The sequence below is a fragment of the Salmo salar genome, chromosome ssa04 (genome assembly GCF_905237065.1).
Source record: "Salmo salar chromosome ssa04, Ssal_v3.1, whole genome shotgun sequence".
Taxonomy (NCBI): domain Eukaryota; kingdom Metazoa; phylum Chordata; class Actinopteri; order Salmoniformes; family Salmonidae; genus Salmo; species Salmo salar.
Genome location: NC_059445.1, coordinates 89581500 through 89598997, shown reverse-complemented (window position 1 = coordinate 89598997; position 17498 = coordinate 89581500). Strand labels below are relative to the sequence as shown.

Here is a 17498-nt window from a genome sequence, read left to right as displayed (position 1 = left end):
CTGTTATATCTACCCAACAACACACCTGGTTCCCTCTACACCCACTGTTATATCTACCCAACAACACACCTGGTACCCTCTACACCCACTGTCCCATCTACCCAACAACACACCTGGTACCCTCTACACCCACTGTTATATCTACCCAACAACACACCTGGTACCCTCTACACCCACTGTTATATCTACCCAACAACACACCTGGTACCCTCTACACCCACTGTTATATCTACCCAACAACACACCTGGTACCCTCTACACCCACTGTTATATCTACCCAACAACACACCTGGTACCCTCTACACCCACTGTTATATCTACCCAACAACACACCTGGTACCCTCTACACCCACTGTTATATCTACCCAACAACACACCTGGTACCCTCTACACCCACTGTTATATCTACCCAACAACACACCTGGTACCCTCTACACCCACTGTTATATCTACCCAACAACACACCTGGTACCCTCTACACCCACTGTTATATCTACCCAACAACACACCTGGTACCCTCTACACCCACTGTTATATCTACCCAACAACACACCTGGTACCCTCTACACCCACTGTTATATCTACCCAACAACACACCTGGTACCCTCTACACCCACTGTTATATCTACCCAACAACACACCTGGTACCCTCTACACCCACTGTTATATCTACCCAACAACACACCTGGTACCCTCTACACCCACTGTTATATCTACCCAACAACACACCTGGTACCCTCTACACCCACTGTTATATCTACCCAACAACACACCTGGTACCCTCTACACCCACTGTTATATCTACCCAACAACACATAGTGTGCTGTAGTCCACTGATCTACAGTTCCTATGTAGCAGTATGTAATTCCAAATATTTTTTGCCTCGTCTGAGAAATGGTGACCTCTAACCACAAGTACCATGATGCAGTTCGCCAGTGTCGCGATATTTGAGTGCCGTTTTCTCGCCCCTGGATGACAGCAGTGGAAACCCCGGTAACTCTTCCTTTCTCAACATGGCACCGAAGGCGAAGAAGGAAGGTTCGTCAATCTCTTCATTGTTTTCCCCCGTAAAGTCAGATAAAATGCACAACCACGTATGTTGTATGTACATGTTTACCAAGATTAACATATAGCTATATTATACCGATGAAAATATTTTGTCTGGGGTCAGTAGATGTGGGACGGTGCAGCCGGCTGGCAGCGACACCAGGTCCACGTTGGCCTGTTATGTATCCTGTCTAATTCCTCCTGGATTAACACTGGACTACTCTGTCTCTGTGTGGTCTAATAATCACTGTTTCTAAGGTCCTCTTACATTGGGGCACATGCTGGTTTTGTCAGGTTATTGCCCTTGTAGTGCTGTGTGGCAGATGCATGCTAACTTCTAGCTAGGCTAACGTTAGCCAGCTACTTAGCCAATATTGTTGAATGGCCCTACATACAAACGGTTCGTTATTGTACAAGTACATTATCTACTATCAAAATGCCCATTAGTGTAGTTATAACTAGCTATGTGTAGTTATAACTAGCTATGTGTAGTTATAACTAGCTATGTGTAGTTATAACTAGCTATGTGTAGTTATAACTAGCTATGTGCGGTCAGAACTAGCTATGTGTAGTTATAACTAGCTATGTGTAGTTATAACTAGCTATGTGCGGTCATAACTAGCTAGTTAACGTGCTTCAGCTGCTATAGCTGATGTCATTTCCCAGTCTGGTGGTACTCATGTTGGTTCTGGACTCGCAGGCTGAAATATCAAAATGAACTCTGAACAAACTATATTTATTTTGGGACGGGTCGAAACGCATGAAACATTCATGTCATTTTAGCTAACAAGCTTGCTGTTGCTAGCTGCTTTGTCCTGGGATATAAACACTGGGTTTAGTTTACCTTAATAAATGCACAAGGTCCTCTACCTCGACAATGAATCCATACAAAGTGAAATGTAACTGTCATAGGGTTTACAGTGATTTCAGAATAGAGGCTTTAGAGAGCTGGCTTTAAGCAATCAGGGGAGAAGGGCCTTGCTTCAGGAGGTGACCAAGAACCCGATGGTCACTGACAGAGCTCCAGAGTTCCTCTGTAGAGATGGGAGAACCTTCCTGAAGGAAAAACATCTCTGCAGCACTCAACCAATCAGGCCTTTATGGTAGAGTGGCCAGACGGAAGCCACTCCTCAGTAAAAGGCACATGACAGCCCTCTTGGAGTTTGCGAAAAGGCACCTAAAGACTCTCAGACCATGAGAAACAAGATTCTCTGGTCTGATGAAACCAAGATAGAACTCTTGGGCCTGAATGCCAAGCGTCACGTCTGGAGGAAACCTGGCAGCATCCCTACGGTGAAGCATGGTGGTGGCAGAATCATGCTGTGGGGATGTTTTTCAGCGGCAGGGACTGGGAGACTAGTCAGGATAGAGGCAAAGATGAACGGAGCAAAGTACTGAGAGATCCTTATGAAAACCTGCTCCAGAGCACTCAATACATCAGACTGGGGCGAAGGTTCACTTCCCAACAGGACAACGACCCTAAACACACAGCCAAGACAACCCAGGAGGGGCTTCGGGATAAGACTCCGAATGTCCTTGAGTGGCCCAGCCAGAGCCCGGACTTGGGATTTCAGGTGCAACATTAATACAGACTGTTTTGAGAAACGGCAACCTGTTCTACCGATAAGCGTAGCCTGAAGGTGTTTTTGGGAGATCTGGCCCAGAACTCGAACACTCAGTTACGTTTTTAGATGTCCCTATAGACCATGGTCCATGATGGGGCGACTACTTCGTTCTTCTGCTCAGACAAATCAACGTGAATTCCTACTCAAATCCCCCATTTCCTCTTACATTTCTTTGCAACCGGATTTGGTGTTTAAATGCCTGGATGATAGCAATCTGTTTTAACATCCACCCTCTAACCAGTTAATGTTCCCTGCCCTCTGTAGCTGTCCCTGCCTAAACCCAGTCTTAACGTCTTCTCTCCCTCTGTAGCTGTCCCTGCCTAAACCCAGTCTTAACGTCTTCTCTCCCTCTGTAGCTGTCCCAGTCTAAACCCAGTCTTAACGTCTTCTCTCTCTCTGTAGCTGTCCCAGTCTAAACCCAGTCTTAACGTCTTCTCTCCCTCTGTAGCTGTCCCTGCCTAAACCCAGTCTTAACGTCTTCTCTCCCTCTGTAGCTGTCCCTGCCTAAACCCAGTCTTAACGTCTTCTCTCCCTCTGTAGCTGTCCCTGCCTAAACCCAGTCTTAACGTCTTCTCTCCCTCTGTAGCTGTCCCAGTCTAAACCCAGTCTTAACGTCTTCTCTCCCTCTGTAGCTGTCCCAGTCTAACTCTTCACGTCCCAGTCTTAACGTCTTCTCTCCCTCTGTAGCTGTCCCTGCCTAAACCCAGTCTTAACGTCTTCTCTCCCTCTGTAGCTGTCCCAGTCTAAACCCAGTCTTAACGTCTTCTCTCCCTCTGTAGCTGTCCCAGTCTAAACCCAGTCTTAACGTCTTCTCTCCCTCTGTAGCTGTCCCAGTCTTAACGTCTTCTCTCCCTCTGTAGCTGTCCCAGTCTTAACGTCTTCTCTCCCTCTGTAGCTGTCCCAGTCTTAACGTCTTCTCTCTCCTCTGTAGCTGTCCCAGTCTTAACGTCTTCTCTCCCTCTGTAGCTGTCCCAGTCTTAACGTCTTCTCTCCCTCTGTAGCTGTCCCAGTCTTAACGTCTTCTCTCCCTCTGTAGCTGTCCCAGTCTTAACGTCTTCTCTCCCTCTGTAGCTGTCCCTGCCAAGACCGAGGCCAAGGTGAAAGCCCTAAAGGCCAAGAAGGCTGTTCTGAAGGGAGTCCACAGCCAGAGGAAGAAGAAGATAAGAACCTCTCCGACCTTCCGCCGCCCCAAAACGCTGCGCCTCCGCAGACAACCCAAGTACCCCCGGAAGAGCGCCCCTCGCAGGAATAAGTACGTTATTACGCTTATTAACCCCTGATGGCTCAGTCCAGGTCAGTTTGTCTGATGAGGGGGGGGGGGATTCCCTCCTTATTAACCCCTGATGGCTCATCCTTCTCCTCCCCTCTCCCCGTCTTCCTTCTCCTCTCCCTCCCCCCGTCCTTCTCCTCCCCTCTCCCTCCCCTGTCCTTCTCCTCCCCTCTCCCTCCCCCCGTCCTTCTCCTCCCCTGTCCCTCCCCCTGTCCTTCTCCTCCCCTCTCCCTCCCCCTGTCCTTCTCCTCCCCTCTCCCTCCCCCTGTCCTTCTCCTCCCCTCTCCCTCCCCCCGTCCTTCTCCTCCCCTCTCCCTCCCCCCGTCCTTCTCCTCCCCTCTCCCTCCCCCTGTCCTTCTCCTCTCCTCTCCCTCCCCCCGTCCTTCTCCTCCCCTCTCCCTCCCCTGTCCTTCTCCTCTCCCTCCCCCCGTCCTTCTCCTCCCCTCTCCCTCCCCCTGTCCTTCTCCTCCCCTCTCCCTCCCCCTGTCCTTCTCCTCTCCCTCCCCCCGTCCTTCTCCTCCCCTCTCCCTCCCCCCGTCCTTCTCCTCCCCTGTCCCTCCCCCCGTCCTTCTCCTCCCCTGTCCCTCCCCCCGTCCTTCTCCTCTCCTCTCCCTCCCCCTGTCCTTCTCCTCTCCCTCCCCTGTCCTTCTCCTCTCCCTCCCCCGTCCTTCTCCTCTCCCTCCCCCCGTCCTTCTCCTCTCCCTCCCCCCGTCCTTCTCCTCTCCCTCCCCCCGTCCTTCTCCTCTCCCTCCCCCCGTCCTTCTCCTCTCCCTCCCCCCGTCCTTCTCCTCTCCCTCCCCCCGTCCTTCTCCTCTCCCTCCCCCGTCCTTCTCCTCTCCCTCCCCCCGTCCTTCTCCTCTCCCTCCCCTGTCCTTCTCCTCTCCCTCCCCCCGTCCTTCTCCTCTCCCTCCCCCCGTCCTTCTCCTCTCCCTCCCCCCGTCCTTCTCCTCTCCCTCCCCCCGTCCTTCTCCTCCCCTCTCCCTCCCCCCGTCCTTCTCCTCCCCTCTCCCTCCCCCCGTCCTTCTCCTCCCCTCTCCCAGGTTGGACCACTATGCCATCATTAAGTTCCCTCTGACGACAGAGTCTGCCATGAAGAAGATCGAGGACAACAACACCCTCGTCTTCATCGTAGACATCAAGGCCAACAAGCACCAGATCAAACACGCCGTCAAGAAGCTGTACGACATCGATGTGGCCAAGGTCAACACGCTCATCCGGTACGACCCTACCCGTATACCTCTAATCCTAACTACTAGACCCATTCATCAGGTACGACCCTACCCGTATACCTCTAATCCTAACTACTAGACCCATTCATCAGGTACGACCCTACCCGTATACCTCTAATCCTAACTACTAGACCCATTCATCAGGTACGACCCTACCCGTATACCTCTAATCCTAACTACTAGACCCATTCATCAGGTACGACCCTACCCGTATACCTCTAATCCTAACTACTAGACCCATTCATCAGGTACGACCCTACCCGTATACCTCTAATCCTAACTACTAGACCCATTCATCAGGTACGACCCTACCCGTATACCTCTAATCCTAACTACTAGACCCATTCATCAGGTACGACCCTACCCGTATACCTCTAATCCTAACTACTAGACCCATTCATCAGGTACGACCCTACCCGTATACCTCTAATCCTAACTACTAGACCCATTCATCAGGTACGACCCTACCCGTATACCTCTAATCCTAACTACTAGACCCATTCATCAGGTACGACCCTACCCGTATACCTCTAATCCTAACTACTAGACCCATTCATCAGGTACGACCCTACCCGTATACCTCTAATCCTAACTACTAGACCCATTCATCAGGTACGACCCTACCCGTATACCTCTAATCCTAACTACTAGACCCATTCATCAGGTACGACCCTACCCGTATACCTCTAATCCTAACTACTAGACCCATTCATCAGGTACGACCCTACCCGTATACCTCTAATCCTAACTACTAGACCCATTCATCAGGTACGACCCTACCCGTATACCTCTAATCCTAACTACTAGACCCATTCATCAGGTACGACCCTACCCGTATACCTCTAATCCTAACTACTAGACCCATTCATCAGGTACGACCCTACCCGTATACCTCTAATCCTAACTACTAGACCCATTCATCAGGTACGACCCTACCCGTATACCTCTAATCCTAACTACTAGACCCATTCATCAGGTACGACCCTACCCGTATACCTCTAATCCTAACTACTAGACCCATTCATCAGGTACGACCCTACCCGTATACCTCTAATCCTAACTACTAGACCCATTCATCAGGTACGACCCTACCCCTATACCTCTAATCCTAACTACTAGACCCATTCATCAGGTACGACCCTACCCGTATACCTCTAATCCTAACTACTAGACCCATTCATCAGGTACGACCCTACCCGTATACCTCTAATCCTAACTACTAGACCCATTCATCAGGTACGACCCTACCCGTATACCTCTAATCCTAACTACTAGACCCATTCATCAGGTACGACCCTACCCGTGTACCTCTAATCCTAACTACTAGACCCATTCATCAGGTACGACCCTACCCCTATACCTCTAATCCTAACTACTAGACCCATTCATCAGGTACGACCCTACCCGTATACCTCTAATCCTAACTACTAGACCCATTCATCAGGTACGACCCTCCCCGTATACCTCTAATCCTAACTACTAGACCCATTCATCAGGTACGACCCTCCCCGTATACCTCTAATCCTAACTACTAGACCCATTCATCAGGTACGACCCTACCCGTATACCTCTAATCCTAACTACTAGACCCATTCATCAGGTACGACCCTCCCCGTATACCTCTAATCCTAACTACTAGACCCATTCATCAGGTACGACCCTACCCGTATACCTCTAATCCTAACTACTAGACCCATTCATCAGGTACGACCCTACCCGTATACCTCTAATCCTAACTACTAGACCCATTCATCAGGTACGACCCTACCCGTATACCTCTAATCCTAACTACTAGACCCATTCATCAGGTACGACCCTACCCGTATACCTCTAATCCTAACTACTAGACCCATTCATCAGGTACGACCCTACCCGTATACCTCTAATCCTAACTACTAGACCCATTCATCAGGTACGACCCTACCCGTATACCTCTAATCCTAACTACTAGACCCATTCATCAGGTACGACCCTACCCGTATACCTCTAATCCTAACTACTAGACCCATTCATCAGGTACGACCCTACCCGTATACCTCTAATCCTAACTACTAGACCCATTCATCAGGTACGACCCTACCCGTATACCTCTAATCCTAACTACTAGACCCATTCATCAGGTACGACCCTACCCGTATACCTCTAATCCTAACTACTAGACCCATTCATCAGGTACGACCCTACCCGTATACCTCTAATCCTAACTACTAGACCCATTCATCAGGTACGACCCTACCCGTATACCTCTAATCCTAACTACTAGACCCATTCATCAGGTACGACCCTACCCGTATACCTCTAATCCTAACTACTAGACCCATTCATCAGGTACGACCCTACCCCTATACCTCTAATCCTAACTACTAGACCCATTCATCAGGTACGACCCTACCCGTATACCTCTAATCCTAACTACTAGACCCATTCATCAGGTACGACCCTACCCGTATACCTCTAATCCTAACTACTAGACCCATTCATCAGGTACGACCCTACCCGTATACCTCTAATCCTAACTACTAGACCCATTCATCAGGTACGACCCTACCCGTATACCTCTAATCCTAACTACTAGACCCATTCATCAGGTACGACCCTCCCCGTATACCTCTAATCCTAACTACTAGACCCATTCATCAGGTACGACCCTACCCGTATACCTCTAATCCTAACTACTAGACCCATTCATCAGGTACGACCCTACCCGTATACCTCTAATCCTAACTACTAGACCCATTCATCAGGTACGACCCTACCCGTATACCTCTAATCCTAACTACTAGACCCATTCATCAGGTACGACCCTACCCGTATACCTCTAATCCTAACTACTAGACCCATTCATCAGGTACGACCCTACCCCTATACCTCTAATCCTAACTACTAGACCCATTCATCAGGTACGACCCTACCCGTATACCTCTAATCCTAACTACTAGACCCATTCATCAGGTACGACCCTACCCGTATACCTCTAATCCTAACTACTAGACCCATTCATCAGGTACGACCCTACCCGTATACCTCTAATCCTAACTACTAGACCCATTCATCAGTCCATTACTAGCCTTACCAGATCAAACACGCCGTCAAGAAGCTGTACGACATCGATGTGGCCAAGGTCAACACACTCATCCGGTAAATAACTATTTAATAAACCATAATTTCCGGACTATTAAGCGCACCTGAATATAAGCCGCACCCACTGAATTTAAAAAAATAAATTATTTTGAACATAAATAAGCCGCACACGTCTATAAGCCGCAGGTGCCTACCGGTACATTGAAACAAATGAACTTTACACAGGCTTTAACGAAACACGGCTTGTAACAAAAAATGTGAAAGCGGGAAAAATCCATATATTAGCCGCGTCATTGTTTAAGCCGCGAGGTTCAAAGCCTGGGAAACAAGTTGCGGCTTATAGTCTGGAATTTACGGTTTCCTGACATTACTGGACTAACCCTGACATTACTGGACTAACCCTGACGTTACTGGACTAACCCTGGACTAACCCTGACATTACTGGACTAACCCTGACGTTACTGGACTAACCCTGACGTTACTGGACTAACCCTGACGTTACTGGACTAACCCTGACGTTACTGGACTAACCCTGACGTTACTGGACTAACCCTGACGTTACTGGACTAACCCTGACGTTACTGGACTAACCCTGGACTAACCCTGACGTTACTGGACTAACCCTGACGTTACTGGACTAACCCTGACGTTACTGGACTAACCCTGACGTTACTGGACTAACCCTGGACTAACCCTGACATTACTGGACTAACCCTGACATTACTGGACTAACCCTGACTTTACTGGACTAACCCTGGACTAACCCTGACGTTACTGGACTAACCCTGACGTTACTGGACTAACCCTGACGTTACTGGACTAACCCTGACGTTACTGGACTAACCCTGACTAACGTTACCGGACTAACCCTGACTAACGTTACCGGACTAACCCTGACGTTACTGGACTAACCCTGGACTAACCCTGACATTACTGGACTAACCCTGACGTTACTGGACTAACCCTGACGTTACTGGACTAACCCTGACGTTACCGGACTAACCCTGACTAACGTTACCGGACTAGCCCTGACTAACGTTACCGGACTAACCCTGACGTTACTAACCTGAATGTAGTCCAGGCATCACTACCGCTAAACTGACTTCTCCCATTAGACTCCATACTGTACTGTGCTGCCTGCTTGTGTGACCTGGTCACCCCGTTACCTTCGTAGCTGTAGTGGAGGCGGTTCCCCTCCACGTTGAACCCATCTGACAGGATAGAGGTGGCGCTGGTTTAGGGGTTGACCCCATTTCGGCGATTGTTTGCTTGATGGGCTCTTCGTCGACCGAGATTTCTTTAGTAGGGTAGTCGCAAATTGATCATTCCCCCCCCATGGTGCACAAGACAGCGGTCTGATTTGCTCCTTTTGGATGCGGCTTATGGAAATTTTAAGAAATGAACATTCAATTCTCTGACAGCAGCTCTGGTGGTTATTCCTGTAGCCAGCATGCCAATTGAACTCACCTCAACTTGACATCAGTGGCATTGTGTGATGTAAGAAAACTGCACATTTTACAGTGGCCTTTTATTGCCCCCAGCACAAGGTACACCTGTGTAATGATCATGCTGTTTAATCAGCTTGTTGAAATGCCACACCTGTCAGGTGGATGGATTATCTTGGTAAAGGAGAAATGCTCACTAACAGGGATGTAAAGACATTTGTGCACAAAATGTGAAAGATATAAACTTGGAACATTTCTGGGATCTTTTATTTCACTTCATGAAACATGGGACCAACACTTTACATGCTGCAGTTATATTTTTGGTCAGTGTGTGTCTGTGTGTGTGTGTGTGTATATATATATATAGGCTACTGTATCAATCATGTCATCACACTGCATACGAGTCATTCATGCTTTGAAATGCAATCAAGCAGTTCAGTTTAAATAACAAAGGGAGCTTTAAATAATTATCCTAAACTATAAATCAACAGCAATTCACGAATGCATGCAACTGTTTTTAGTCTTTGCTGTAATATAGGCTTTATTTAATTTTGTCGTTAGAACAGACTTATTGTTTTAGTAACACGTGCTCCTATACCCTCCTTTGTCTGGATCTCCATCACGCGTCTTCCACAGATCTTTCCCTCCTGAACAACCAGTAAACATTCCCCCCTCATTCCGAGTTTTCACATCCTCCGCATCATTTTCATTTTACCGTGTTTAGAGTTTAGAACCAATTTATTGATGTGATTGTGATTGGCTAGACGTCAGGCCCTATCGGTCGCGTACATGTTTAACGTAAAGAGAGGAAGGGTTGAGGCAAAATAATGTTTTTCCTGAACAAATGAGGGATTTCGTTAACAGAACTTTTCAGAAACAAGAAAGTAAATAGCTATAATTATTTTGCACCCTCAACCCCAAGCAGCACCATAAACACTTCCTGTGGTGGCTGTTCGCTGCAGCTCGGAGGAGAGATGTGCCGGTCACACACTCGCTGTAATGTTTTAACACCGTGTGGCCATAGGACTCCTGACTCCATGGGTGTCTGATTTAATCAAACTGAGAGCTTAAAGCATCAGACAAGCTCAGTGCGCATATAGCTGCGTTTATCCAAACACGGGGTGTCTATATATATGAAAAAATACATCTTAAAATTGATTGGTCTAAATATATTTTTGTTTGTTTCGGGGACAGCCCTAAGCTGGTTGAAGATAGTCAGTGAAGAGTTATTGATGATGGCACTGTGCTCAGCACGACCCCCCCCCCACCATCGCTGGGTGTTGGTCCAGTCCCAGTGTAGATGTCCTCAAAGGAACCACTTCTACAGCTGGGAAATGGAGTTCTTTATCCCACTGAGATCTGCATACATAATAACAATCCCCTCTGTCCTCCAGGCCTGATGGGGAGAAGAAGGCATATGTCCGTTTGGCTCCAGATTACGACGCGCTGGATGTTGCCAATAAGGTGAGACTGGCGGTAAAGTCTCCTCCTGCGGAATGACCAAAATGTCACCCTGTTTCCTATGTTGGTGTTTCCCCAACTTTCCCCCCTACAGCCCCCCCTCCAGTCCCCCCCAACAGCCCCCCTCCAGTCCCCCCCAACAGCCCCCTCCCCTCCAGTCCCCCCCAACAGCCCCCTCCAGTCCCCCCCAACAGCCCCCCCTCCAGTCCCCCCCAACAGCCCCCCCTCCAGTCCCCCCCGCCCCCAACAGCCCCCCTCCAGTCCCCCCCAACAGCCCCCCCTCCAGTCCCCCCCAACAGCCCCCTCCCTCCAGTCCCCCCCCAACAGCCCCCCCTCCAGTCCCCCCCAACAGCCCCCCCTCCAGTCCCCCCCAACAGCCCCCCCCTCCAGTCCCCCCCAACAGCCCCCCCTCCAGTCCCCCCCAACAGCCCCCTCCCTCCAGTCCCCCCCAACAGCCCCCTCCAGTCCCCCAACAGCCCCCTCCATCCCCCCCAACAGCCCCCTCCCCAACAGCCCCCCCAACAGCCCCCCTCCAGTCCCCCCCAACAGCCCCCCTCCTTGTCCAGGGTCCAGCCAAAGACCACCTGCACTGTGACTCATTATAACAAGGCTATGTCTATAATAATACTTTATAACTGCCCTATGAATCCTGGCTAATACCTGTCTTTATAACTGCCCTATGAATCCTGGCTAATACCTGTCTTTATAACTGCCCTATGAATCCTGTCTAATCCCTGTCTTGTCTGTTCCAGATTGGCATCATTTAACCGGCTGCTGGGGAGATGTACAGAGGAATAAATGTTTGTTAAAAACCTCGCGCTCTCTTGTCCCGTGTGTCATTGGTTGATATCTGTTCAGTCTGGTGGGATGTTGTGATGTATTTCATGTCGTAGAGAACTGTTATAAAGCAGTGTAAAAACATCCCATGACTTGCAGGTGATTGGTGCCAGAAATGGACCGAACGATGAATGGATGGGACACCTGCTCACTGAATATTCCCGTTCTGGTGTTGAAATGTTGCATAATAAACATGTGCAATCCTTCAGTCTGCAGCTATCTTTATATTATATATAAACTATCATATATATATAATTATATATAAACTATCAATACAGCAGTATGTCAACACCTCTTCAAGTTCAGCTATTTCAGCCTAAAACCGAGCACACCGCCATGCAATCTCCATAGACAAACATTGACAGAATGGCCTGTACTGAGGAGCTCAGTAACATCAAACATGGTACCCTCATAGGATGCCACCTTTCCAACAAGTCAGTTCGTCAAATTTCTGCCCTGTTAGAGCTGCCCTGTTCAACTGTAAGTGCTGTTATTGTGAAGTGGAAACGTCTAGGAGCAACAACGGCTCAGCCGCGAAGTGGTAGGCCACAGAGGGCGACCTAAAATTTATCTGGAAGCAACGTCAGCACGCTAACTTCGCTTGGAGCGTCATGAAATGGTTTTCCATGGCCGAGCAGCCGCACACAAGCCTAAGATCACCATGCGCATCCCAAGCGTCGGCTGGAGCGGTGTAAATCTCGCCGCCGTTGGAATCTGGAGCAGTGGAAACGCGGTTTCTGGAGTGATGAATCACGCTTCACCATCTGGCAGCTCGACAGACGAATCTGGGTTTGTTGGATGCCAGGCTATCCTCCAATCAGAGAGAGCCTTCTTTGACCCCTCCCTCTACTTCCCTGAGATGGTCAGAAGTTTGCATCTAAATCCCTCTCTTCCTGCCCGTGTGTGTCCCCATCCTGCTCTCACTGCTCAATATGGCTGCCAGAGACGATGGGAGATACAGAACAAGAACTGAGAGAGAGAGACACATTCTGTATACACACACACGCACAGATGCTCTCACACACACAGATGCTCTCGCACACACACGCACTTTGACCCTGATCAACAGAGTTGGGCCGGTGTATCTGTGACACCGAACGGCGAGGCGAAGGAATGTCCGCACTCAGAACATCAGAAAGCTGATGCATTGAAGTAGCTTTAAGGCCGTTATGGCCAGGAGACGACACTGACAACACTATAGCCTTCCCTGTGGCTCAGTTGGTAGAGCGTGGTGTTTGCAACGCCAGCGTTGTGGGTTCGATTCCCACGGGAGGCCAGTACAACAAACAAAAAAAATGCATGAAATGAAATGTATGCATTCACTACTGTAAGTCGCTCTGGATAAGAGCGTCTGCTAAAATGACTAAAATGTAAATGTGTAACTAAGCTACACAATAGATAACCCGGGTCGGCACCGGAGAATGTACATATAGAAATGCAGTGTAGAACAGAACTGTTTGTCAAATAGGAAATTGTGTGAACTCTATCCATTCTATTTCTATGTGCAAAGTTCAGAACGATAACATGTCACTGAATACAACCAGGCTTTGCAGCAGTCTGAATCCACTGGAGGCAGGGGGAAGGTGCCATCACCATGGTAATGTTGTTGAATGTTCCATGTTTTTACTTAGACGTCTCTTGCACTGTAGTTACAGGGTTTGGATTGGTTTTAATGTATTTATGATGGGAGAGACGCTTCGCTAAAAGCCAATTTATAATTGATCCGATAATGTGGTCCGGGGCGCCATGTGGATTGTATGAAGCAGTCGCGGAGGCATGCAGAGGCCAAATGGTGCTCCTCACCACATTACCGTGCTCCTCACCACATTACCGTGCTCCTTACCGTGCTCCTCACCACATTACCGTGCTCCTTACCGTGCTCCTGAGCTCCTCACCACATTACCGTGCTCCTCACCACATTACCGTGCTCCTCACCACATTACCGTGCTCCTTACTGAGCTCCTCACCACATTACCGAGCTCCTCACCACATTACCGTGCTCCTTACCGTGCTCCTCACCACATTACCGTGCTCCTCACCACATTACCGTGCTCCTTACCGTGCTCCTCACCACATTACCGTGCTCCTCACCACATTACCGTGCTCCTTACTGAGCTCCTCACCACATTACCGTGCTCCTCACCACATTACCGTGCTCCTCACCACATTACCGTGCTCCTCACCACATTACCGTGCTCCTTACCGTGCTCCTCACCACATTACCGTGCTCCTCACCACATTACCGTGCTCCTCACCACATTACCGTGCTCCTCACCACATTACCGTGCTCCTTACCGTGCTCCTCACCACATTACCGTGCTCCTCACCACATTACCGTGCTCCTCACCACATTACCGTGCTCCTCACCACATTACCGTGCTCCTCACCACATTACCGTGCTCCTCACCACATTACCGTGCTCCTCACCACATTACCGTGCTCCTTACCGTGCTCCTCACCACATTACCGTGCTCCTCACCACATTACCGTGCTCCTCACCACATTACCGTGCTCCTCACCACATTACCGTGCTCCTCACCACATTACCGTGCTCCTCACCACATTACCGAGCTCCCCTGGTGTTTTCAATGGACAGAACGCCCAACCCACTCAGTCTCTCCTGTCCCATGCTGCTCCTCAGGTTTAATTATCTTCAGTTTGGAAAAGGAGCGCTCGGCGCTGGCTCCCTTTACAGGCCGAGTCGTGAAAAGGAGCGCTCGGCGCTGGCTCCCTTTACAGGCCGAGTCGTGAAAAGGAGCGCTCGGCGCTGGCTCCCTTTACAGGCCGAGTCGTGAAAAGGAGCATCGCTGTAACCACTTCCCCAAATGTAGCAGTGACTGTATATATGTCTTGGAATCGCCTAGTCAAAGCACAGACCTCAATCCAATTCAGAATCTGTGGTCTGAGTTAAAGATCGCTGTACACCAGCGGAACCCATCCAACTTGAAGGAGCTGGAGCAGTTTTGCCTTGAAGAATGGGCAAAAATCCCAGTGGCTCGATGTGCCAAGTTTATAGAGACAAGAGACTTGCAGCTGTAATTTCTGCAAAAGGTGGCTCTACAAAGTATTGCCTTTGGGGGGGGGTGAATAGTTATGCACGCTCAAGTGTTATGTTTTATTGTCTAATTTCTTGTTTGTTTCACATCTTCAAAGCGGTAGGCATGTTGAGTAAATCAAATGATACAAACCCCCCCCCAAAAAAAATCTATTTTAATTCCAGGTTGTAAGGCAATATAATAGGAAAAATGCCAAGGGAGGTGAATACTTTCGTAAGCCACTGTATCTTTGCAGTGATGTTCAGCCGGCTGGCTGGCTGTCTCGTAGACAGCATCATCATCATCTGTATTGGTCAGGGTAGTGGGATGGATGGAGTCAAACAGACTCGATGTTGCCTGCAGACTTTTAAATCTGTTTGACAGCTGGTGGATAACGATGTGAAGGTTTGGATTAAATACATTGACTCTTAAACAGTCGCTCGTTCTCGCATAGCTCATCAAAATGACTCCTCGCCTTCTACGAGTGTCTTCAAATGCGTTCTGAGCTCCCCATTTGTCGACGAGGGTCTTTGCAGTGACTTTGACCTTCTCAAAATCCCACTGGATTCCGGACAGGATTTTTTGATCATGTCCTTGATCAGACCTCTCGGTGCAGGTCTGCATCTTTGGCCTGTAGCAATTTGGAGGCGACGTTCACGTTTTCTAAAACCTTAGTCTGCAGAAACGACAAAAAAAAAAAATCCCTCTCGTCCATCTTGTAACTTAAACGTACAATCTTGGTGAGGACCTTCATTACGTCCACATATCTGTATCTCAGGACGGCAAAGGGACTCCTATCTAGACGACCAGCGAGTGGTGGGACCACCAGTCGTTTTAGAGTTACATGATCTTTTTCTGATGCAAAATCAAATATACCACTCAACATTGACCATGTCTTTATGCTATGCCTGAAGAAGGTGTATAACAGGTCAACGGTATCATGAAACTGTTTAGTCTGTGGCACATGTTTGACAGAGTGGTTGAGAGCCAGGTTTAAGATTGTGCGCTGCGCAATGCACATAAACAGCAAGCAGCTCTTTTTTCGGATATTCTGGCCTGCGCACCCGACAACACCCCGCTCATGTTGGCCGCTCCATCATACCCCAGAACATTTAGAAATATCCAGCCCATTATCCTCTATGCTGCCCAGGATTTTACGTTGAAGCTGTTGAGTCAGCAGTCTCCAGAAATCCCCAAAATGACTCTGTGATGGTCAGATCTGTGGCAACATTATTTTGCATTCCTTATCACTCTCACGTAGCGATAAACTGGGCTTAACTGGTCCACTTTGGATGCATCTGGTGTGGTGTCCATAATAATAGAAAATAAAATGGGGCTTCCTGCATCTCTTCCTGCATGTCACACTTCACTCGCTCGGCTAAGGTATCAATCAGCTCGTTTTGGATTTGAGGACTGAGATAGTTAATGGATCCTGCGGGTCGTTCTAAAAGTTCTTTCAGAACTTGGGTCCTAAAATGACAGCAGTACAATTCTACTGAGACAATTCCCACTGTTGGCCTGCCCCAGCTTTTCACGGTGCCCCAGCTTTTCACGGTGCCCCATGTTTTCACGGTGCCCCATGTTTTCACGGTGCCCCAGCTTTTCACGGTGCCCCATGTTTTCACGGTGCCCCATGTTTTCACGGTGCCCCAGCTTTTCACGGTGCCCCATGTTTTCACGGTGCCCCAGCTTTTCACGGTGTCCCAGCTGAACGCCAAATTACATGATGCAAGTGTGAGAGTTACATTAACTATGCGCTCCAACACCTGTCGCCAGGAATTTGCCGCGTTACGCAGCCTCTCTCCATTTCTGCCTCAATAGTGCCACTGAGCTTCCATTTGCTCATATACCAAACAGGCACCCGTGTGAATCTGGGATGTCTCATGACATGCTATTTTGGATATTAGATGGCGCCAATCTCTCACCCCCATTCGCCCACTCATCAGAGAAGAAAGGGGCACTCCGATTTCCAAACAGCCAGTAAGGCTCACAATACGCGCAATCTAGCATGGCTGAATAACATAGCCATGTACGTGGTAATTTGATTCCAGCCTTGGTTGTAGTGGTGTAATATGACTTGGGGATAAAACACAGCCCTTCGTCTTGTGAATGAGCCAGTGGGCTAACACACGAGCTTAATGCAATAACATGCCGTTTAACTTCTGCATCCACATTTGTTGCATAATGCCCCCCTGTCAGATGGATAGGTAAAAAGGCCGTCTGTTCCACTTCCACCTGTTTCCTCAACCGTCATGATTCTAGCCTCGCCCTGCTCCTCTTCCTCCCCGCCCGGCCCGGGGATGGCTCGTCGGGCCCGGCCCGGGGATGGCTCGTCGGGCCCGGCCCGGGGATGGCTCGTCGGGCCTGGCTTGTGCTCAGGGTCGTATCCGCCGATACCTGACAACCTGTATCCTCCTCTGTCAAAGTTGCTTCTTCTGGTACGATGGAACAGCTCGGCCTTGGCTCAC

The 17498-nt window shown here is 49.1% G+C and overlaps 1 protein-coding gene across 1 annotated transcript; it reads left to right on the top strand.

Annotated features, from left to right (window-relative positions):
• The first annotated feature begins 1003 nt into the window (after positions 1-1003).
• On the top strand, positions 1004-12202 carry rl23a (60S ribosomal protein L23a). Its single transcript, NM_001141301.2, is given in 5 exon segments — positions 1004-1038; positions 3744-3924; positions 4983-5159; positions 11092-11161; positions 11911-12202. Coding segments are annotated over 5 exon segments (468 nt in total). The 5' UTR covers positions 1004-1013; the 3' UTR covers positions 11926-12202.
• The last annotated feature ends 5296 nt before the right edge of the window (positions 12203-17498 follow it).